Source organism: Mauremys mutica, chromosome 2, assembly GCF_020497125.1.
Source record: "Mauremys mutica isolate MM-2020 ecotype Southern chromosome 2, ASM2049712v1, whole genome shotgun sequence".
Classification (NCBI taxonomy): Eukaryota; Metazoa; Chordata; order Testudines; family Geoemydidae; genus Mauremys; species Mauremys mutica.
In genome coordinates this window covers 189,830,648-189,854,483 of record NC_059073.1, presented here as the reverse complement: position 1 = coordinate 189,854,483, position 23,836 = coordinate 189,830,648, and the positions used below count along the sequence as shown (strand labels likewise).

The 23,836-nt window shown below is 49.6% G+C and overlaps 1 protein-coding gene across 8 annotated transcripts in view; it reads right to left on the bottom strand.

Moving 5' to 3' along the window:
- The window catches only part of COBL (cordon-bleu WH2 repeat protein), a 268,039-nt gene that overhangs the window by 156,672 nt on the left and 87,531 nt on the right, over positions 1–23,836 (bottom strand). For 6 of the 8 annotated variants that reach the window (XM_045004528.1, XM_045004534.1, XM_045004532.1 and 3 more), the window contains 3 exons: positions 23,191–23,419; positions 7,274–7,368; positions 2,080–2,163 (listed from right to left, as the gene is read on the bottom strand). In XM_045004528.1, the coding sequence (XP_044860463.1) occupies positions 2,080–2,163; positions 7,274–7,368; positions 23,191–23,419 (408 nt within the window). The remainder of the gene's footprint in view (positions 1–2,079; positions 2,164–7,273; positions 7,369–23,190; positions 23,420–23,836) is intronic. The other 2 variants (XM_045004533.1, XM_045004535.1) reach the window with 1 other exon arrangement.

Genomic DNA, 23,836 nt, shown 5'->3' with positions numbered 1-23,836 from the left:
ATTCGAACATTTTCGGCGGGGCCCTGGCAGGGATGACTAAAAAAAAAAAAAAAGTGTAAAAAAAGCCTTTCATTTCTTCCATGTATTATTTACTTTCCATAACTATATAAATAATAAAATTATATATTATGTACATTGCATCATATATGCTGTTGATTGGTTATTAATGACTGCTGTTTCACATGTGTGGGTCCCCGCCACTCCCTGGGGGGTGTGCTCATGTGTGGGTCCCAGCTGCTCCCTGCCTCCCTCATTGAAGCAGGTGTGCAGGGTTACTGCCGTGGGAACTGCAGGGCAGCAGTGGACATGGGTCTGGTTGGAGGCAGGGCAGGGGCTGACTGGAGGTAGGGTCTGGCTGCAGGCAAGGCAAGGGGTGCAGGGCTGGCTGGAGACAGGGGGTGTGTGGGGTGGGCTGGCTTCAGGCAGGACCACAGGGGAGTGCAGCAGGGGTTGGCAGGGCTGGAGACAGAGGAGTGCGGCACTGGCTGGCTTCAGGCAGGAGGGTGCAGCAGGGGTTGGCTGGAGACAGGGCAGGGGGTGTGGGGCTGGGTGCGGGCAGGGCGGGCAGGGCAGGGTGTGCAGGGCTGGTGCGGGCAGGGGTGTGTGGGGGGCTGGCTGGCTTTGGGCAGGGCTGCCGGAGGGTGTGGCAGGGGTTGGCTGGAGACAGGGCAGGGGGTGCAGGGCTGGCTGCAGGCAGGGGGGCGGGGCTGGTGAGCAGGGCAGGGGGTGCAGCAGAGGCAGCTGGAGCCCCGGCCTTTAAATAGCCCCCAACCTCCCCGCTATTCCAGGGCTCTGTGGGGGCTATTTAAAGGGCCCAGGGCTCCCCTGCTTCTACCCCGCCCCGGACCTTTTAAATAGCCGCGGGAGCCCTGGGGAATGCATGGGGGCGTCAGGGCTCTGGCGGCTATTTAAAGGACCGGGGTGGCAGAGGCAGCTGCAGCCCTGGCCCTTTAAATAGCCCCCGGAGCCCCCCGCTACCACAGGGTTCTGGGGCTATTTAAAGGGCCCGGAGCTCCAGCCGGGAGAGCAGGGCTGCAGGGTAGGGCTTGCCGCGCTCCAGCTAGAGCTCCAACTGGGAGAGCGGGGCTGTGGGGCAGACGCACTACCGCCGGGGCTTTGGTCAGGGTAGCGGGGCCACGGAAGACCCTGGAGCAGACCGCAGCCGGGGTAAGTAAAAAAAATTTTTAAAAGGCGCCTAAGGCGCGGGGCCCTTTTAGGCGCAGGGCCCGATTCCTGGGAATCGGGCAAATCGGCCTAAAGCCGGCCCTGCACCCAGCCCTGCCATATGTGTTCCATCCATTTCTCCTGTCTTGGCCTCTTTTTCACAACTGTCGCCATTTTGGAATTGCTCTATCATTTGTTCTGCCTCAGTGATCTGACATTTTCTTCCCACCCCTTCCTCTTAGCCAAAGAGCTGCAGTTTCAGCCTGAGCATCACCTCCCCAGACACTCCTTCCTGTCTCACTAAGGGACTGTGAGAGCTCAGGCTCATGTTTCAGTCATCTGAGATGTCATCAATATCCTCTTCTAAAGATTTTGAAAGGTCCTCCAACAAAAAGGTAATTATTGTGATTAATAATTAGTTCACAGATTATGAGGCCAAAAGAGACAACAGTGAGCATCTAGTCTGATATCTGGTATAATCAGTTAGTGTCTAGGTTCTCCAACTATCTTGCCACGGTCATCTATCATAAAGAGGACCTGATATTTCTAATGTTAAAAACAAAAGCAAAAAATTATTTATAAAAGTATTAGGAGCCACACTGATGCACCAAAAAGGAGTGCACCAGACCACAAATTAAACTTATTATTTGCACACAGTTCAGCATTAAAGTCCTTGGGTGAAATCCAGGCTACACTGAAGTCATTGAGAGTTTTATTTGAAGACCCCATGTTGCATTTTAGGTGGTCAGAAAAGCCTGAACTGTGTGTTAAGACATCCAAGGATTGGGGCAACCACACTATAAAGCGCACTATTGCTACTTTTTTTAGTCAAGCAGCTGGAATAGCATCTGCTGATCTGAACAGTCTAAGGAGGCAGAAGCAGCAAAAGCATCTATAAGCCATGTTAGTACTTACATCCAAGCTCCTTTCACTAGCAGTTGCAGAACTAAAACCATCCTCATCCCCATAGTTACCGTCCATCCTCAAACGATCTTCTGTCTGCAATACAAACAAGCAGCCTATACCAATGTGGGAAAAACAAACAAAACAAGGCGTAATTGTGCCAAATCAAAGCACCAAATCTGGGCAAGGCCAGGGCATTCAACTAGCACAGCTGCATTGGACTTCTTTTTTTAAAAGAAATATTGACTAGTTTGCAAGATCTCCCTAATATAGCCAAGGCCAGAGAAACAGATGAACAGAGAGACCTAGGAAGAGCAGAAAAAACAAACAAATGCAGGAATTATTCAGCACGACAAAAGAAAAGAAGAGCTAGTAGAAAATGGATACTGAAGAACAAGGATCACATTGCCACTGATTCTCCTGGGTGCACAGGGGTAGGGGAACGTGCAAGGGACAAGCACAACATCTGTCTCTGTGACAAGGTACTACTCATCTTTGCTGATTCCAATGAGCAGACTAGCCAAAAGAGGGGTGGGGAAACACTGAGCTGTGGCCTTGCAACCCCTTCACAATAGCCTGCAGGGTAGAGCAATAAGCAGCCCTGTGGTCCCTGTAGAGCTGGTGCAGCTGCGTTTGGCTCCCTTATGCAGGGCTTTGTGCAAAGCATACAATCTAGCCCTAAGTGTAAAGTGTGTGCAAATCAGAATGAATCTAAATACATGGGAAGCAGAAAATCAAGTAGTGAATCACGTCTTGAATGAAATCTTGAGAATGGAAGGCAAGAGAATTGTGACTTGAGAAAGACCACTGTAAAGGATAGAAATTGCTTATCTTCAGTGTTAGCATCAGGAAAGAACTGTAAATTGCATTTTTTAAATATATTTTTCATGCTTTATTTATGAAGTGTCTGGTTTCTCAGACTGTAGCCAGTGAAGACTAGAAACAGGACTGGGATTCCTTTAAGCTCCTTTGAAAATAATAGCCAAGAATGTGTTATTCTTTTGTCCCTAGTTTATGAACATTAGAGAGAGAAAGGAGTTTGGAATCCTGCATAGCTCATGAGTAATCTCATCCCCATCCCCGGTGGATGTCATAAAACCAGGATTGTAATAATAGAAATGGTGCAAGTCAAACCTGAGGAGAACCAAGTAGAATACCAAGAGCATACAATTCACAGCAGAGATTTTTTTTAAAGTAAAAATTATATGCATAGTAATATATTATAAACAAGCCCTCCAGAGGAAGGATGGTCCTGCAGTTAAGGCTTTGGATCTCCCTTTAAGAGACCTGGGTTCAGTTCCCTGGTTTGCTATATACTTTCTGCCAGGCAAGTCTTCTTGGTGCCTTAGTTCTTTACCTGTAAAGTAGGGATAATTTTATCATAGAGGATAGCAACCCCTGCTTGACCTGCTTCCCATCCCTTAAAACAACCAATTTGCAGGTGTCACCAATAAGAATTTTCAGATGGGTCCAGAAGCTCAACTCAGGACAGATTTTCAAAAGCACTCAGCACCCAGCAATTCCCATTGTTCTCAATGGGAGCTACAGGGTGCTAAACTCTTACAAATATCTGACCCCAACTGTGGTTGCTGAAACCTTCTGACAGCCTAATTGAGCATTTTAGAAAATTTGACCCTAGGACACTGGCTGGGTTTAAGCTAAATACCAGTGAAGTACAAGCACATATTTCTTAGTAATAGTTAATCAAATATATTTATCAACTTCTGAGTTTACTGCTCCTGCCTTAGGACCAATTGAGATGTTGGGCTATAGAAACATGAAACTAAGTATTCCTTTTCTACCCTGGTATTGTACCAGGGTGAACTTTGTAGTACTTTATTATCCCATTTTTCCCTTTCAGAAAGTTACTGCTACATTTTCCTCCTCGGTTATGTTAAAAACGCTTGAAATCTGACAGTTGTCATAAAATGTTGACCCCAGTGAAGTTAATGGCAAAACTGCCAGCAGGGTCAGGATTTCACCCTTAATGTGTAAAATGACCTCAGTTGAAAAACAGTGTTGCCAACTCTCACAGTGTTATTGTGAGTCTCACCAATATTTGACATTTTTCTTAAAAGCACCAGGATTCATGTGATTAGCTGAGAAACTCAGTTTTAATTTAAGAAAAAAGGTTCCAGCTCTCATAGTTGTAAAGAAAAGCTTTAAAAAATTGACCCCAGTGCACCCTAAGGCTCAGAAACAAGGTAGCAAAGAAAATGAGCCCCCGAATTTATTAATTTTTAAATATCTCATGATTTTTAAGCCAGTCTCATGATTTTGGAATGCTTGGGTTTGGCAACACTGCAGCTGGGCAGAAATTAATAAAGTTAAAAAAATATATAAAATTGGCTGCTGTGTATGCACAATATAAACTTTCTAGTATAAGTTTGCACTTACAAAAAATGTGCTGTACATATGCAAGTTCTTTCCTAAACACACTCTTATCAGTGTTGGTTATTAATGACTTATGCTCTGACACTACATCACCATCCTTACCCCGTCACAATGGAATGGTTTGTTAATAAGAACGCTACATGCTTATCTAAGGTCAGATTTTCAAAAGAGCCCATTAACACTGGATGCCTCCATTTTAGGTTGCTCAGTGTGGGACCTCTGGATTCTGGTTTTTCAGAGGCTGAACAGACACAGCTCCTATTAACTTAACATGGAATTATGGTAGCTATCCACTACATGCAAGTGGATACATATAGGTGGACTTATGCCCACAAGGAGTCTCCCTAACTTTTATGAGATGCTGCAGGAGCATAAGAGTTTGCCCATGCATCTCTTTGAAGGAGTGGGGTCTTAGGTGCGCTATCCTTGTGATTCACACACACCCAGCCCCCATATGAATTTACAAACTGGGGTGTGTATACCTCACTGAAAGACAGAAGAGGTCCTAAGCTCCACCCCCGCAAGTCTAGTAGGTGGAGAATGGGGCAGGGGGCTTGGGAACTGCACTTTAATGGTAGAAGAGCTGTATATGGCTTGCAAGCCACAGTTTGGCCACACCTGCTATACAGTACCCTTCATTCAAGAGTGGATTAAGGCAGTATCCTGGGATCCATGCTTGGTCTGAGGGAGTCAATAAGAAAACAGGAGGCTATTGAGATGGAGGGGTCTTGAGAGAAAGAATTTATTGTGTGGAAGGAACATCAAAGAGTCCTTGAGGAGGTTGTGAGAAGAGTCTCTGCTAGAGGGGATTTAACTAGACTCCAAATTCTTGGTGCATCCTATCTCCAGTTAAGGCCTTGTTCCTCCACCCAAGGAACTGAAATCCCACTGACTTCAATAGAAGCAGGACTGGGCCCTTCATTGTAAAAGGTAACTAGAAAAGAAAGCAAATAATGTTTTGGTTTTTTTTCCACTTTCTTATCATGTATAAAGAAAGATTGAGTTCTTCCCTTTCTTTTTTATGCTGCGCTCATAGAAATGTTGACCTTGTCCATTCTGGTTTTCCTGGAGGCATGGATAGATGTCTGCAGAACTGGCAGGTTCTTGACATCACAGATTCAAAGGAAGAAAAGTCTGAAGGCTTATCTACACTTAAAATGCCACAGGGGCACAGCTGAGCTGCATCACTGCAGCGCTTCAGCATAGACACTTCCTACACCGATGGGAGGGGTTTTCCTGTCAGCACAGGTAATCCAACTCTCTGCGAGACAGGCTACATCAGTTTACACAGGGATATAGGTCATTTTAACAACATGGCTCAGGAGTGTGGATTTTTCACACCCCAACTGACACAGTTAAACCGATCTAATTTTCTAGTGAAGATCAGGCTTGAGTTACTGAAGGCTTGGCTACACTTGAAAGCTGCAGCGCTGGTGGAGGCTTTCCAGCACTGCAATTAGTAACCGTCCACACCTGCAAGGCACATCCAGCGCTGCAACTCCCTGGCTGCAGCGCTGGCTGTACACGTGGTCTGGTTGGGGTGTAACGATTGCAGCGCTGGTGATCCAGCGCTGCTCGTCAAGTGTGGACACACACCAGCGCTGTTATTGGCCTCCAGGGTATTAGCAGATATCCCAGAATGCTTTTATAAATTACTCTCTTTGTTTTGTTATACAGCCTCTCTTTGTTTTGTTGTGAACAGGGAGCTCCGTTGATCCCGGAGCTGCTTATAACACAGCTCCTGTTTGCTTTGATCAATCTGTACCTGGCTGTGAACAATCAAATGAGATAATGAGGCAGGCAGGGAGTGAGTGTTTGCTTGACAGAGAAACAGCGGGGAGTCCGTTTGGATGCAGGCTGTTTGCAATTAAGAGTTAAGACTAAGGGGTCGCGAACATTTTCTGATTTTTCAAGGCAGGAAGCTAAACACACAGTGTTGGCTCCAAAAATCCACTCTCTCTCTCTCCCCCCACTCCCTGTCACACTACAGCCCCACCCCACCCCTCTCTTTTGAAAAGCACGTTGCTGCCACTTGAACGCTGGGATAGCTGCCCATAATGCATCACTCCCAACAGCGCTGCAAATGTGGCCACACACCAGCGCTGGTAGCTGTGAGTGTGGCCACACACCAGCGCTGTCCCTACACAGCTGCACGACCAGCGCTGTAACTTTCAAGTGTAGCCAAGCCCTCGTGGAAGTGACTTATCTGAAACTGCTTATCATTGTTAATGCCTATTGAACTCAAAAGCTTAACATTTAGAAGAGAATGTGTTTTGTTAAATGCTCAACACACCCAACTACTTCAATTAAGGGCTGGATTTGAGACTTCTCATCTTTCTAAAGTAAAAAAGCCTAGCAGCCAGGACAACTGCCTTTTAAAATTGAGAAACACATCTTTCAGGCTTCAGCAAAACCAAAATAAACCCATTTTTTAATTCTTGTCCAGCTCACTTTTAACTCTATTCCCAAAAGCAAAACTTCTCCAGCCTGTCAGTGCATCACAGTTTGATATTAATATAATGCATGTGGGAATTGTATTGGATTTTTGGATATTGAGATTTTACACCTGAGACTATTTTTGTAATCTAAAACATGGTGTTCCACTTATCAGACCCTCTTAAGAATGGCCATTAAATATTGCTCACTCCTTCCCATGGACTTGTTGATCAAAATGGTTGTGCTTGAATGTAGTTTATACATTTGTGGATAAACAAATCCTTGAAAGAAATATAAAAGGCACCCTAAATAAAGGTAGAAAGAAAACAATTCTGTAGCATGATATAAAATAGATAATGGTTTGCAGAACCCTTACCTTGCTGCTTCTTTTATTAACTTTGAAAAATCCCAGAAATCCTCTCTTTTCTTTTTCTGCTGCGTCGTTGCTTATTGAAGAATTTTGACTTGTTTCTGAAACAATTATATTGGGTTATTTTTTATACTCTCAAAAGCACAGTTACAAACCCAGAAGTTTTAAAAACAATGATTCCAAGTTAACCCTTTACTCCCTGAGTTGTGTGTGCATAAGGGTGATCATGAGGCAAAATAATATAATTAAGTAACAGATTCTGGATCCTCACCTGGATCAGATCCTCTCTAATTTAGGGCCTGACCCACAGCTCTGAAGCCAATGGGAGTCTTTCCACTGACTTCAACAGGTTTTGGATGAGACCCATTGTAATCCTGAGTCTCAGGATTATGCATTACACACAGGAGTAAGGGGTTGTAAGATCAGTCCTGAAGTTGTCATTAAGACACTACAACAGTAATTTAGGGCTTGTGTCCTTCTAAAACACTACAGTGGCACAGATGTGCTGTCACAGCTGCACCACTGTAGCACTTCAGTATAGACACTACCTACCCTGACAAGAGGGGTTTTCCCATTGATTAGGTAATCCACCTCCCTGAGAAGCAGTAGCAAAGTCAACAGAAGATTCAGTTCAGCTCAAAAATCACCGCTCAGGGGTGTGGATTTTTCACACCATGGACCAACTCAACCTAATATTCCTAGTGTAGACCAGGCATTAGTCTTTGAAAATGCTTTTAAAGTACATATGAGGAGTCAACCCTCCCCCACTACCAACAATGCTCCTTTAAAAAACGTGATTATAAATTTTTAACAACCCATGGGCATGGTTCAAACCCATCAGAAGTCAATGGAAAGACTCCCATTGACATCAGAGGGTTATGGATCAAGCCATGTTATAGGAAAAGTAAACCTTCCTGTGGAAGCGGAAGCTCTTTAGAGACTGATCTTGCAACCTTTACTCATACTAGTAGTGCCATTTAATAACCTCTTTCTTGGTATTTCTGTGGATGTTTTAGGGCAGTGTTTCCCAAACTTGGGACGCCGCTTGTGTAGGGAAAGCCCCTGGCGGGCCGGGACGGTTTGTTTACCTGCCGCGTCCGCAGGTCCGGCCGATCGTGTCTCCCACTGGCTGCGGTTTGCTGCTCCAGGACAATGGGAGCTGCTGGAAGTGGCGGCCAGTACGTCCCTCAGCCCGCGCCACTTCCAGCAGCTTCCATTGGCCTGGAGCAGCGAACCATGGCCAGTGGGAGTCGTGATCAGCCGGACCTGCGGACGCGGCAGGTAAACAAACCGGCCCGGCCCACCAGGGGCCTTCCCTACACAAGCAGCGTCCCAAGTTTGGGAAACACTGTTTTAGGGGAAAGATGACGTAGGTGTGAACAGGCTTTGGCCAAGCAGCCAAATGCAGCCCAGAGAGTCCATGTCTTCCAGACTGTCATGTCTTAGATACAGAAATCAGCCTTGAACTGACTAGGGGATTGCATATCCCAAAATTCACTGCTCTATACTCATCTGTTTCACTGGCAGCTCGTGGTATAAGGAACAATATGATGCGACCCTGCATTACGTGGCCAGCAGCCAATAGGAAAGGCCATTCTGAGATCAAGAAGCTGAATTCAATACACCAGTTGAACAACTCTGAACACCCAGCTCTGATTAATGATAGTTCACCACCTCTCAGCCATTTGCTCTGCCACTTTAAAGGCCTGATCCAATGCTCATTGAAACCAATGCAGTTGTTCTCCCATTGACTTTAGTGGGCAACTGATCAGACCCTAAATGCGGTCCTCTAGCTCCTGGCAAGTTGTAATAGTCTTGATGTTTGCAGAAGTTTTAACAAACTGAGAAAATTCACAAGTTAAAAATACTTGCTTGTTTTGTAACATGAAAAATAAGCAAAATGACCTTAAATTATTTTTAACCATAAAAAACCATGTCACAAAGGAGACTCTTGTAAAACTTTTTGCATGTCATATAAAGCATCACATTTTTGTTAGAAGGTGTTAAGTGCATACAGCAGACCAAAATACAGTAGAAGAGTAAATATGATTAACAGATTAAAAACAGAACCAAGAAGAAAATGCCCCTCCAGCTCAACAAAAATACCAGCAATAAACTAACCAATATCTTCCTATATGGACTACTAAGCATTGCCTGCATTCATTGGTCTCAAATTGCTATCCCCGTGCTTAGGGCTAGACTGTGATTCACTGTGAATAAGGGCTTCACAAGCCATCCCTTAATATTTAAAAGTAAAGACTGACGGCCAAGTGGAGTTAATGGGAGCTATATGCAAATGTATGGGAGCAATTGGTCCCAAAAGTTGAAAGGGAAAAAGACGGTTACTCACCTGTAGTAACTGTTGTTCTTCGAGATGTGTTGCTCCAATCCATTCCAGTTAGGTGTGCGCGCCGCGCGTGCACGGCTCTTCGGAAGATTTTTACCCTAGCAACTCCGGCGGGCCGGCTGGGCGCCCCCTGGAGTGGCGCCGCTATAGCGCTGAATATATACCGCAGCCGGCCCATCCGCTCCTCAGTTCCTTCTTGCCGGCTACTCCGACAGTGGGGAAGGAGGGCGGGTCTGGAATGGATTGGAGCAACACATCTCGAAGAACAACAGTTACTACAGGTGAGTAACCGTCTTTTCTTCTTCGAGTGATTGCTCCAATGCATTCCAGTTAGGTGATTCCCAAGCCTTACCTAGGCGGTGGGGTCGGAGTGAGACGTGGCAGAGTGTAAAACTGCTGAGCCGAAGGCTGCGTCGTCTCGAGACTGCTGCACCAACGCATAGTGGGAGGCGAAGGTGTGGACCGAAGACCATGTGGCCGCTCGACATATGTCCTGGATGGGGACCTGGCTCAGGAAGGCGGCAGACGAGGCTTGCGCCCTCGTGGAATGAGCGGTGAAGCGGCCCGGGGGCACGCGAGCCAGCTCGTAGCATGCTCTGATGCACTGAGTTACCCAGGAGGAGATGCGCTGGGCAGAGACCGGCTCGCCTTTCATGCGATCGGCGACTGCTATGAAGAGTTGTGTAGAACGCCGAAAAGGTTTCGTCCGCTCGATGTAAAAAGCGAGCGCTCTACGGACGTCGAGGGTGTGGAGCTGTTGTTCCCTTGGCGAGGCATGGGGCTTCGGGAAGAAGACCGGGAGAAAGATGTCCTGATTGAGGTGGAAAGCCGAGACCACTTTTGGCAGGAAGGCCGGATGCGGACGAAGCTGCACCTTGTCTGTGTGGAAGACGGTGTATGGCGGACCTACCGTCAGAGCCCGGAGCTCCGAGACTCGTCTGGCCGATGTTATGGCGACGAGGAAGGCCGTCTTCCAGGAGAGGTAAAGAAGAGAACACGTGGCCATCGGTTCGAATGGCGGACCCATGAGTTTGGACAGGACGAGGTTCAAATCCCAGGTTGGGGCCGGACGCCGCACCGGCGGGTACAATCGGTCCAGGCCTTTCAGGAAGCGGGAGACCATCGGATTGGAAAAGATGGAGCGACCTTCCAGAGAAGAAGGACGAAAAGCGGACACCGCTGCCAGGTGTACCCGCAAGGAGGAGACCGCCAGACCTTGCTCCTTAAGGTACCAAAGGTAGTCCAAGATGGTAGGGACGGGTACGACGAAAGGGTTGAGCCCTCGTTGGTCACACCAGAGCGCAAACCTCTTCCATTTCGCCAGGTAGGTGGAGCGAGTGGAAGGCTTTCTGCTCTCAAGCAGGACTTGCTGCACGGCCGCCGAACAGTCCCTCTCTGCGTGGGTCAACCACGCAGCTACCAGGCTGTAAGATGGAGGGACTGCAGGTTCGGATGGTGGAGTCTGCCGAAGTCCTGCGTGATGAGGTCCGGCCATAACGGGAGGGGGATGGGATCCCGAACGGAGAGCTCGAGCAGCAGGGTGTACCAATGCTGTCTCGGCCAGGCCGGAGCCACGAGTATGACGGTGGCTCGATCCCTCCTCAGCTTCTGGAGCACTCTGTGCACGAGAGGAAAAGGAGGGAAGGCATAGAGGAGATGAGTCTGCCAGGGATACAGGAACGCGTCCGACAGAGAGCCCGGCGAGTGACCTCGGAACGAGCAAAACTGGAGACACTTCCTGTTCGCCTTGGAGGCGAAGAGGTCGACCCGGGGAAACCCCCACCTCTGGAAAATCGTATGTGCAACGTCGGGACGAAGGGACCACTCGTGGGAGAGAAACGACCTGCTGAGATGGTCGGCCAGCGTGTTCTGCACTCCCGGAAGAAAAGACGCTTCTAGGTGAATGGAGTGGGTCACGCAGAAGTCCCACAGGAGGATCGCTTCCTCGCAGAGGGGAGAAGAGCGGGCTCCGCCCTGCTTGTTTACATAGTACATCGCAGCGGTGTTGTCCGTGAGTACTGTTACACAACGGCATTGTAGGTGGGAGCAGAAGGTCCGGCAGGCGAGGCGGATGGCACGGAGCTCGCGGACATTGATGTGTAGCGCGAGTTCCTGGGGCGACCAAAGGCCTTGGGTGTGAAGCTCGCCCAGGTGGGCCCCCCAACCGAGCGCTGAGGCATCCGTCGTCAGCGTAACGGATGGGCGAGGAGGATGGAACGGGACCCCCGCACACACGACCTCCGGGGTGAGCCACCAGCGGAGGGAGTCGAGGGCCGTCCTGTTGACCGTGACCACCATGTCGATGGGGTCTCGATGAGGCCGGTACACCGTCGCGAGCCAGGACTGGAAGGGGCGAAGATGGAGCCGCGCATATGCGGTGACATATGTGCAGGAGGCCATGTGACCCAGAAGGCGTAGGCAGGAGCGCACGGTTGTGGTCGGGAAGGCGACGAGATTCCGGATGATGGAGGTCATCGTCTGGTGCCGGGCGCGGGGAAGAGAGGCCCTGCCAACCGTGGAGTCGAGAACCGCTCCGATGAACTCCAGCCGCTGCGTTGGGAGCAAAGTGGACTTCTCGGTGTTGATGAGAAGACCAAGCCGCTGAAAGAGAGACAGAATTTCTGCCATCTGTTCTATCACGAGCTGACGGGACTGAGCTCGGACCAGCCAGTCGTCGAGATACGGGTAGACGTGCATCTGACGACGGCGGAGGGCTGCTGCTACGACTGCCATGCATTTTGTGAATACCCTCGGTGCCGTGGAGAGTCCGAATGGCAACACGGCGAACTGGTAGTGGGCGTTGTTGACCACAAACCGAAGGTAACGCCGATGAGGAGGATAGATCGCGACATGGAAGTAGGCGTCCTTCATGTCGAGGGCGGCAAACCAGTCTCCCGGATCCAGGGAAGGAATAATGGTCCCCAGGGTGACCATACGAAACTTGGGCTTGAGCAGATATTTGTTCAGCTCGCGAAGGTCCAGGATAGGACGTAGCCCGCCTTTCGCCTTGGGGATGAGAAAATAACGGGAGTAGAATCCCCTGCCCCGCCTGTCTTGAGGCACTGCTTCTATGGCACCCACGCTCAACAGAGTCCGAACCTCTTGCAAGAGGACTTGCTCGTGAGAGGGGTCCCTGAAGAGGGACAGGGAGGGTGGGTGGGAAAGCGGGGGCGAAACAAATTGAAGGCGGTATCCCGACTGGACTGTTTGAAGCACCCAGTTGTCCGATGTTAAGCGGGACCACGCCGAAAAGAAATGGGAAAGGCGGTTGTAAAATAAATGGGAAGGATCCGGTAGGGAGAGTGATGGGCCGTCCTCGATCGTCCCATCAAAAGGCCTGCTTAACCCCCTGAGGGGTCTTGGAAGCGGCCTGGCCCTGGTTGCGGCGGTTGCCGGACGGACGACGGCGATTTTGGGTCGGACGTCTGCTGGTGTAGGGGCGATAACACTGTTGATAGCGGGAGGGCTGCGGCCGGAAGGGCCTGCACTGCGTCGCCGGCGTGTGCATTCCGAGCGTGCGGATGGCAACACGCCCGTCCTTCAGGGTCTGGATCCGAGCATCCGTCTTCTCGGAAAACAGACCCTGGGTGTCGAAGGGGAGGTCCTGGAGTGTATATTGCACCTCCGGCGGCAGGGTGGAGGACTGCAGCCAGGAGATGCGCCTCATTGTCACGCCGGATGCCAAGGTCCGAGCCCCGGAGTCCGCGGCGTCGAGGGCGGCCGTAATAGATGACCGAGAGGACTTCTTCCCCTCGTCCAGCAAGGCGGAGAACTCCTGGCGTGATGTGGAAGGCAGGAGCTCCGAGAACTTCGCCAGGGACGTCAGAATGTCAAAGACGTACCTGGCGAGGAGGACCATGATGTTTGCGATCCTCAGCTGCAAACCCCCGGCGGAGTAAATCTTACGGCCGAGCAAGTCCATGCGCTTGGCTTCCTTGGATTTAGGCGCAGCGGCAGGTTGGCCGCGCCTCTCCCGGTCATTAACAGATTGGACCACGAGGGAGTCCGGGGTTGGGTGAGAGTAAAGGTACTCATAGCCTGATGGTGGGGCTGAGTACTTCCGCTCGACCCCGCGTGCTGTGGGAGGAATAGAAGCGGGGGTCTGCCATAGCGTAGTGGCGTTCTTTTGAATGGTCCGGACGAAGGGCAACGCCACGCGGACGGGCGCATCCGCACCCACCACGTTGGTGATTGGGTCCTCATCCTCCTGGACCTCCTCTACGGGAAGATTCATGGACGCCGCCACCCTGCGAAGCAGGTCTTGGAAGGCCCGGAGGTCAATGGGCGGGGGTTCGCTGGTCGCAGCCCCTGCCACCGCCTCGTCCGGCGAGGATGACGAAGATGCACCCTGCAGAACCGGCTCCGGCTCTACGTCCGGTGGGTGAGCCTCCTCCGAACCGTGAAGCGTGGGCGATTGGCGGACCGGATGAGCAGATGGCTCGTGCGGAGGAGAGGGAGGCGACCGGCTAACAGTCGCTTCAGGGACCCTGGTGCTGGTGGTCACATCCCTCCTGGGAAACGGGATACCTTGACCTTCATGCTGTCCCCACGGGACCCAGTAGCCCCACTGCTCATGCGGAAGTCCTTGTGGGGTAGGCCACCGGTGGGTAGTATCATCGGCACCGGAGGCTACGGAAGCCGTGCGGGATGGCCAAGGCGGTGCTGTAGTGCCGACGGACTGAACCGCTGACGGCGGGAGGCCATGCACCGACGGCACCGAGGGTCGATACGCAGAGCGCCGACGGGACGGTGACCATGAGCGTGGACTCCGACGGTGCCGGGAGCTCGACCGGCGCCGGGAGCTCGACCGGGACCGGGATCCGCGGTGCCGGGAGTGACTCCGGGAGTCGCGGTGCCGAGACGACCTCCGACGGTACCGACGGTACGGTGACCTGGATCGGTGCCGGGAGTGCGACCGGTACCGAGATCGAGAACGGTACCGGGACTCAGACCGGCGTCGGGATGGTGCTCGGTGCCGCGAGGAGGAGCGGCGACGAGACTCCGAGCGGCGGGACGGGGACCTGCGCCGGGACCTGGACCGGGACCGGGACCGGGACCTCGACCGTCTTCCACGCCGCTCGTCAACCGAGGGCGGTCTTGTCATCCTGGCTGGCTTGCCGAGAGAGACAACAGCCCGCACCGGCGGTGCCGGGGGCCGGAGGCTCGGAGCCTCTATGAGCCTGATGAGGTCTCTGGCAGGGGAGAATGTCTCCGGCGTTGAAGGCAGCCTTGGCTCCACCTCGGTCGGTGCCGGGGAGCGTGGCGGTGCCGGACTCGACGGCGCTTGCGGAGCCGGAGTCGAGGGCTCAGGGCCCGTTTTACGCACTGCCGCAGCCACTCTCGTAGCGGACTCTGTGCGTGCCTTCGCCACAGCCTTCACCAGTCTCTGCTTGCGTGCAGGCGAGAGCGAGAGGTGCCGGGTCGTCTTCGGCGGCCGTTTAGGTACCGTGGCCACGGTGCCGGCGCCGGTCGGTGCCGCGGGTGCACTCTGCACTGAAGAAGCCCTCGGTGCCGGCGCTGACGGTGCCGGGGGCTGGAGGGACGCCTCCATAAGGAGCTGCTTGAGGCGACTGTCTCTGTCCTTACGCGTCCGCGGCTTAAAAGCCGAACAAATGGCACACTTATCTGTACGGTGTGCCTCGCCCAGGCAACGGAGGCAGGAGCCGTGAGGGTCACCCACTGGCATAGGCCTCTGGCACGTTGCACAGGGCTTAAAGCCCGGTGCCTTGGGCATGAGCCCGCACCGGGGAGGGGGAGGGAGAAAATACTCCCCCTATCCTTATCTAAACTAACTAACTATTAAAACTAACTATACTAACAGTAAAGAACTATATACAAAACCAGTAGAGAGAGCTAGGGATGTGGAGGACTACTGAGCACTCCACAGTTCCGACTGCCGTCACGGGCGGGAAGAAGGAACTGAGGAGCGGACGGGCCGGCTGGGGTATATATTCAGCGCTATAGCGGCGCCACTCCAGGGGGCGCCCAGCCGGCCCGCCGGAGTTGCTAGGGTAAAAATCTTCCGAAGAGCCGTGCACGCGCGGCGCGCACACCTAACTGGAATGCATTGGAGCAATCACTCGAAGAAGAATACATGTTTATTAAGGAACATCTGCACTAAACACACACTATGGTCTCAGTCCTGCAATCAGATGCACACGGGCAGATCTCATGGATGCAGAGAAGTTCCCTTGATTTCAATGGAACTCCCGTATGGGTGCACCCGGGTCGTCCCACATGGATCAGCTTTCCAAAGTATGTAATTTCCATGGTGAATTTACAGACTGTCAACAGCTTTATTATAAATCCCTTAAAAATTTTACACAGAGATGGGATTTCAGACATTGTGTATATTATTTCACGTCAACAAAGAATTCAGGGCAAAAATTTCCTCTTAAGTCCATATGGCAGATCATGACTGATACTACGCTCTCTGAATAGGAGGACAATGCAAGTAAGGACAGAGAATGCTGAAGTCAAGGGATGAAATCATGGCCCCACTGAAGTCAACAGTTTTGCTACTTATTTCAATGGGGCCAGGATTTCACACAAGGTCCTCAATATGAATCAGAACACTGTGCTTATAATTTTTTTAATGCATTTGAAAATAACTCCCACTTTTTGTTTCTGAATCACATACAGTAAACACAAAAGAACACTGAGGACTACTTTTCTAAAGTTGGGCAATTTTAGATAGACTTGCAAAATGAGTTCCTGCACCTGTTGTGCCAATATTCACATTTGTGTAAATCAAACAGCCATATGCACATATGTCCAAGTATGTCCATGTTTGCACACATATTTTTCAGGCACAGTTTAGAAATCAATGGCTGAAAATGTTTTAGTTTCAAATCTTTTCCCCAGGTTGTTGTAAAAAAAAGTTGGCATTGGTTTCTAAAGCAAAAATGCGTAATGGAAAAGCTCACGATCACAATGATGTCTACATGTATGTCTACACAAGATTCAATCATACCCAGTGATTGCAATATAGACATCTTGTGACACTGTACTCCTATTCTTCACAGTGATATTATGATGATATGATTATGACATAATTATAATGTATTTTATGCAAGATAAGTCATGTGAGATGTCACTGAAAAGGTTATGATTTGCTGAATATGATTATCCTATTTGTATGCATGTATCATTTTTGTATCTGAAGTTATGAATATTGACGATGTAGCTATATTTCAAATGTAGTTGCACCTGGGTAACGCCCACTACACAAGATGCTTGTAGTATAGATTGCTGTATGGGGAAGGACCTATTCAAGACAATGGGCCATTAGGAAAAAACAACAGGCCTTAGGAGAAGCTTATCTCCCATCTGGGGAGCATTCCTGAGAACGCTATAGACAGCCTCTGAGTAATGGCTGCTATGACTCTACAAAGACATGATGTGACCACATGTCTCTAGACTCCATCTTGGGATATATCAATGTTTTTCCACAGACCGGTCTGGGAACCAAGCTTTGAAACAAAGGGTTCCCACCATAAGCAAAAGCTATATAAGGCGGGGAGCGACATCATCTGGTGTGCTTCACTCCCTACCCAAGGAGACTCCTGAAAACACCTGAGGAACAAAGATTGAACTGAGGAAAGTGCTGGACCCAGACTAAAGGGATGTTTAGCCTGTGAATGGTACACCTAGGGATTCCAACCTGTAAGCAAGTGCAGCTTGCTCCTTAAGAATCTGCAGCCTACTCGTATCATCTCTTAGGGTGAGAATCTGCTATTCATAACCAATCTAATTAGTATATTAATTTTTGTTCACGTCTTTTGTTTATTTGCTAGGTAATCTGCTTTGATCTGCTTGCTAGCCCTTATAATCACTTAAAATCTATCTTTTGTAGTTAATAAACTTGTTTTTGCTTTATCTAAACCAGGGTGTGGGAATCATAACTTGGGGGAAAAGACTGTTGCATATTCCTCTCCACATTGAGGGAAGGGGCAAATTTTATGAGCTTATGCTGTACAGTTCCCTGTGCAACACAAGATGAAATGATTTTGGGTTTATACGCCAGAGGGGGTACGTGCCTGAGTAGCTTTCCCATGTAGGGGCTGGTCAGAGAGCCTGCTTCTAACCGCAGCTGGATGTGTCCCTGTATGTATGCTGGTGAAAGTGCAGGCTGGAAGACTTTGTAGCTTGTCACAGCAATATGGTGTGAGAGGGAGCCCACGCAGGACCCCTTGATGGGTCAGGGGCCTCAGTGGTACTCCAGTTCCAAGTGGCACCCTGGGGGGAACCCATCACACATCCCCTAATACAGTGGTCTCACTTAAAATGTCATTGTTTATCCACAATTATCACACACACGGGTATCTCAGTATGTTTTTTTCCAGTTCAAAAATAAAGTACAGGTAAACCCCAATTAGTTAAATGCATCCAGGGCAATCAAAACATTCTCATTTTGCTCATATGTGAATTTTGAAATCATGAGACATATCAGAATTTAAGATGATCTGAATTCAGATATCACATTTTAGATTACAGGCATCTACCAGGATTCCATGCATCAGTATGTGATAAGGTTTTAAAATATTAACATTTTAATGGAAACCATTCTATGACGAATGTATTTTCCCTCCTCCCACTTTGGCCAGAAATGCAGGCAAGTGAAGCAGTCCATCTGTACTGAAAAAAATCACTGTCTATGATATAAAACAGATAATGCAAACAACTCTGTTCCCTGTAGTATTTTATGCCATGACCTTGCAATTTTGTTATGCTACCAAAGCCATGCTAAAGACAACCTGAAGGGGAAACTGATTTCCCTCAAGCATTATTGTACAGTACCTCTATAGCTTAGAGAAGGTTCAGACTGAGTTTTTGATGGAAGAACTGGAAAAGGCAGGCAATGAGAAGACAAAAGAAACCACATTAACTTTCTGACATGTCACCCGGTAAACCACAGATACTATCCCAGGGGTCGGCAACCTTTCAGAAGTGGTGTGCCAAGTCTTCAATTATTCACTCTAATTTAAGATTTCGCGTGCTGGTAATACATTTTAATGTTTTTTAGAAGGTCTCTCTCTAGGTCTATATATTATATAAATAAACTAGTGTTGTATTGTAAAATAAACAAGGTTTTCAAAATGTTTAAGAAGCTTCATTTAAAATTACATTAAAATGTTCATCTTACGCCGCCAGCCCGCTGCTGGTAAGGAGTTCTGTTCACTTAGGCCAGCAGTGGGCTGAGCGAGGCCGGTGGCCGGAGACCCCAGACCGGCAGTGGGCTGAGCAGCTCAGCCCACTGCCGCTCAGGGGTTCCATCCGCCGGCTCCTGCCAGCCAGGATCCCGGCTGCCGGATCCGCTCAGCCCACTGCCAGTCTGGAGTCCCGGCCCTGCCCACATACAGTGGGTACCTACCTTCTCCCTGGTTCTGGCCCATTCTCTTCCTCTCTCTGCACTGAGCTGAAGATGGGAGTGCACTGAGCACAGGGCTGGGGGTGAAGGGTCTGGCCAGGAGCTAGAATGAGGGAGGGGGCTCAGGGTTGTGGCAGGAGGTTTGGGTGTGGGGCTCTTACCTGGGCAGCTCCCATTTGATGCAAGGGGTGCAGATGGGAATATGGGAGGGGGGTGCAGAAGCTCCCGTTTGGTGCTCAGGGTGGGGATGTGGGGGGTGCATGGGGTGTGGGAGGGCTGGGGATGTGTGGGGATGCCAGAGTCAGGGCAGAGGGCTGGGGGCATGTGAGGGGGTGCAGGTGTCAGGGCGGGGGGGGGGTGGGTATGTGTGGGGATGCCAGAGTCAGGGCTAGGGTTGTGGGCGGGGGGAGGTGAAGGAGTCAAGCAGAGGGCTGGGTATGTATGAGGGAGGTACATGGCTCAGGGCAGAGGGCTGGTGTGTGTGTGGGATGGGGGTCAGGGTTCAGGGCAGAGGGCTGGGTGACTGACCCCCTCAGAAATCCCAACCCCCCGGCTCCTTGTCCCCTGACTACCCCCTCCTGGGACCCCTGCCCCTAACTGCCCCCCAGGACCCCACTCCCTACCTGTCCCCTGACTGCCCCGACCCTTATCCACACCCCCACCCCCAGACAGACCTCCAGGACTCTCATGCCTATCCAACTGCTCCTCGCCCCCTGACAGGACCCCCAGAACTCCCAACCCATCCAACCCTCCCCCTGCTCCCTGCCTGCGCCAACCACTCTCCACACCCCTGCCTCTTGACAGGACCCCCAGAACTCCTGACTCATCCAACCCCCCCAGCTCCTTGTCCTCTGACCATCCCCTCCAGAGACTCCCACCCTGACTGACCCCCCCAGGACCCTCCTTGCTTCCTGTCCCCTGAATTCCCTGACCCCATCCACCCCCTAACAGACCCTGGGACTCCCATGCCCCATCCAACCCCCCCTGCTTCCTGACTGCCCCCTCCAGAGACTCCCCCCAACCACCACCACCCGGGATCCCACCCCCATCCAACCCACCCTGCTCCCTGTCCCCTGACTGCCCCCACCCCTTATCCAACCCCCCCCAGCCCCAGCCCCTTTACCATGAGGCTCCAAGCAGAGCCAGATACGCTGCCCCATGAGAGTGCGCAGCCCCGCCCCTCAGAGCGCTGCGCGCACGGCGGCAGGGCTCTGGTTGAGCGGGGAGCGTGTCTACTTCCCCGCAGAGCCAAACACTGCCCCGCGGGAGCGCGCAGCCCCGACCCCCTGAGCACTGCACGCACGGCGGCTGGGCTCCAGGGGAGGGGGGGAAGGTGGGGATGGGACGGCAGCTTGCTGCGCTCGGCCGGGCACTCCGGCCTGGGAGTGCGGACCCCCCGGCTTGCCGCGCTGGGAGAGTGGGGCCATTTGCCCATTTGCCTATGTTTCTGCTCCCTGCCCCCACAGGCGGAGCGGAGGGCAGAGGAGAGCGGGCCGGTCTGGCAGGGCCGGCTCCAGGGGTTTAGCTGCCCCAAGCAGCCAAAGAAAAAAAAAGAGCCGCAATCGCGATCTGCGGCAATTCAGCGGGAGGTCCTTCGCTCCGAGTGGGAGTGAGGGACCCTCCACTGAATTGCCGCCGAATACCTAAAAGTGCGCCCTGCTCCGGAGTGGCCGCCTCAAGCACCTGCTTGATAAGCTGGTGCCTGGAGCTGGCCCTGCGGGCTGGACAGCATTTTTAATGGCACACTGAAGTCCTAGCAGACAGCAGCGTACCATTAAAAATCAGCTTGTGTGCCGTCTTTGGCATGCATGCCATAGGTTGCTGACCCCTGTACTATCCATTACCCTTAATATTTGGTCTTCAGAAACACTATAAAGAAAGGTGTTTTTTGCCCCCCTGAAACTGGACATGCAAGGCTGCTGTTAGAAGCAACAGTGCACTTATCTGAGTAGAGAGGTTTGTTGTTCTAATTCTTAATCAGGGGTAGGCAACCTATGGCACGCATGCCGAAGGCGGCAAGCGAGCTGATTTTCAGTGGCACTCACACTGCCGGGTCCTGGCAACCAGTCCGGGAGGCTCTGCATTTTAATGTAATTTTAAATGAAGCTTCTTAAACATTTTAAAAACCTTATTTACTTTAGATACAACAATAGTTTAGTTATATGTTATAGACTTATAGAAAGAGACCTTCTAAAAATGTTTAAATGTATTACCGGCATGCGAAACCTTAAATTGGAGTGAATAAATGAAGACTCGGCACAGCACTTCTGAAAGGTTGCCGACCCCTGTTCTTAATCTTTATTGAAACTGCTTCAACTTCTAAGAGAAATGATGTAAGCAGGTGGAAGCAGTTTCTCTTTTAACAAAAGACTTAATAGAACTTTAGAAGTGGAGTCACTCAACTAGAATTTTCTCTTACACACAGTCTGTGTTTTAAGCACATCCAATACCATATTTAGGGTTACAGGTGGCTCCTGCTAATGAGATAAGATGCTGGAACAATCCATTTTGTCGACTTGATAATTGAGATGGGGACCTATTCTGCAGCCCAAATGAATGGGTTACTGCCACTGGGCAGGGGAAATGATACCAGAAAAACCTGGGAAGAAATATTGTGTTTGCAGGATCACCCTGGGGAAACTCCACTAAAATTATTTCTTTTTTATTTCTCAGGACTGACACCCAGACAGGTAGATATGAAAAAACAACAGAAAAGAATTAATCCTGCAGAAATACATTTGGGCTCAGATGTAAGATCATTCTAATGTAATGGTTAATTGAGAAACAAAATTTAATTTCTCATATCAATCACCTATGCAGTGGGTAACATTTGTACTATTACAGTCTGCTCCTATAGTTCAAATCCTGCAATTGGATCTAGCATGGGCTTCAGTAGGGCTCTTCACGGGTACAAAAACGTGACCCTGATTAGGGCCAATATTGTACACAATGCACTTTGCCACTTTTCTGGTCCAAACATTAAATTAAAAGAAAAATGTTTTAAGAAGGCCCAGACTCATTATTCTAGCGAGAGGTCTCTGAAATATGCCAAGTTATAAGGATGAACACTCTGTATGCTTAACATGCTGCTCCAAAGTGGTTCACTGTAAATATGTCTAAATAGAAGAGAAGTAGCATTTGAGTTGTGGCACTTTAATTTGTGGGTGTCGTTTTTGAGTCTCTCGCCATTTCAAAGGTAAGGAGATACTTAGTTTACTTAAAAGCCTAAACTCATTGAAATATAGATCATTTCAGGGTAAAACTGCTATTTAACGGACGGATTTGAAAGAAGAGACCAAATGCCAATGTAAATAAATGACTGTATAAATAAAAAATATGACTGCCTAGCACCATATGCAGTGGCAACATTATCTAAACAATAAACAATGACATCAACTCTGTTGGAAGAGCTACTCAGTGAGAGAAAAATGAAAGAAACAATTTTTAATGAAGATCACTTTTTGTTGGTTAAAAAATAGCACTTGGCAGTGTCAGCCTAAGAGGTTTAAAGCATATTTAATACCTCTACTCTCTGATCAAAGTGCTGTCTGAACAAACTGAAGTCCAGGTAGGTGGCATTAGAATATTGTTTAGAGGAGGAGAGAAAACACAAGAGAACATTATTTTAAATAAAAATACCTCATTGGTTCCTCTTCATTAACAGTAAATAGCTTTGTTCATAGGAGGAATTGCTTTGGAATGTAGCAGCAATTATTTCTCATAAGCCCTGGTCTATTTCTGTTCCTCTCATTTCTATCAGCTGCCATGATGATGGCATGTTAGCTCTCCCTCGTTCTCTGTGTCACAGCACAGGTGGATGAGCAGCTCTGTCTGGATACAGCACCAGTGCCCTGTGTGCCCCTGTTAACAGCAGCCCTCAGGGGCAACGAGGCTCCTCCTTTTGTGTTTAGACTGAGCCAACCATCTCTTTCACAGCTGTTAGCCTCTACTGGCATGATGCCTGGGAACAAGTCACGCTATTTACATTCTGGGGACTCCTGGATGGCAGCTGAATGCACTGTTATCCTTGCTGCTGCTACTGGCCTTGATTATAAAACATGAGTAGCTCTATAAAGCTGACATGAATGTCACCCTTCTATTTAAGTCTGGTTTTAAAGCAACAAAGATGTAAATACTGATCATGTGGCATGTGTAACCGTTGGTATGTCACTAAAGCCATAGCAGATGTGGTTCATCTAGACTCACCTCTTTTCCTGTCCCAGGCATACAGTTCCTTTATCCCTAACTCGTCCAAGGACTTTGTAAGTTCCAGCTCTTCCCCGGTGATATTGTCCCTCAGGAGGACGACATGCTCTGGACTGACCTCGCACTTTTCACAAATAGCTGGGATTATGCTATGCAGAGGCACCTCAGGACTAACTCGAACCACAGCCTTGTGTGTCTTCAGGTAATTCACTACCAACCTCATGGATTTCTGAGAAAGCAAAGGAAACAGACAGACACTGTCAGGCTTTATGTGGGTGTCTCCACACCGACCTCTCCGTGCTTTGCAGTGACACAGAGCAGGTACTGAAGACTTTTGTTTTGCCTTGATCCTTCCAGTGCAAACTTAGTGACTCAAATGGGGAAACCTGCTATTGGACAAGAACTTAAAAAAAACCAAGCAGTGATTCACGAGGTCAGTTTAATAAGAGAAAACTCAGAGGTAGTCGTGCATTAGGAATCCTACCGTAAATAAGCACCACCATATTTGAATGACATTCAAAGCATAGACAGTAAATACCTGGTGGAAGAGTGAAAAGTAAAGTTAATCAAATGGGAGGGGGGAAAAATCTGTTCCAAAACCAGATACTGGCAAATCAAGATTTTAATTCAAAGAGCAGAGGGGGAA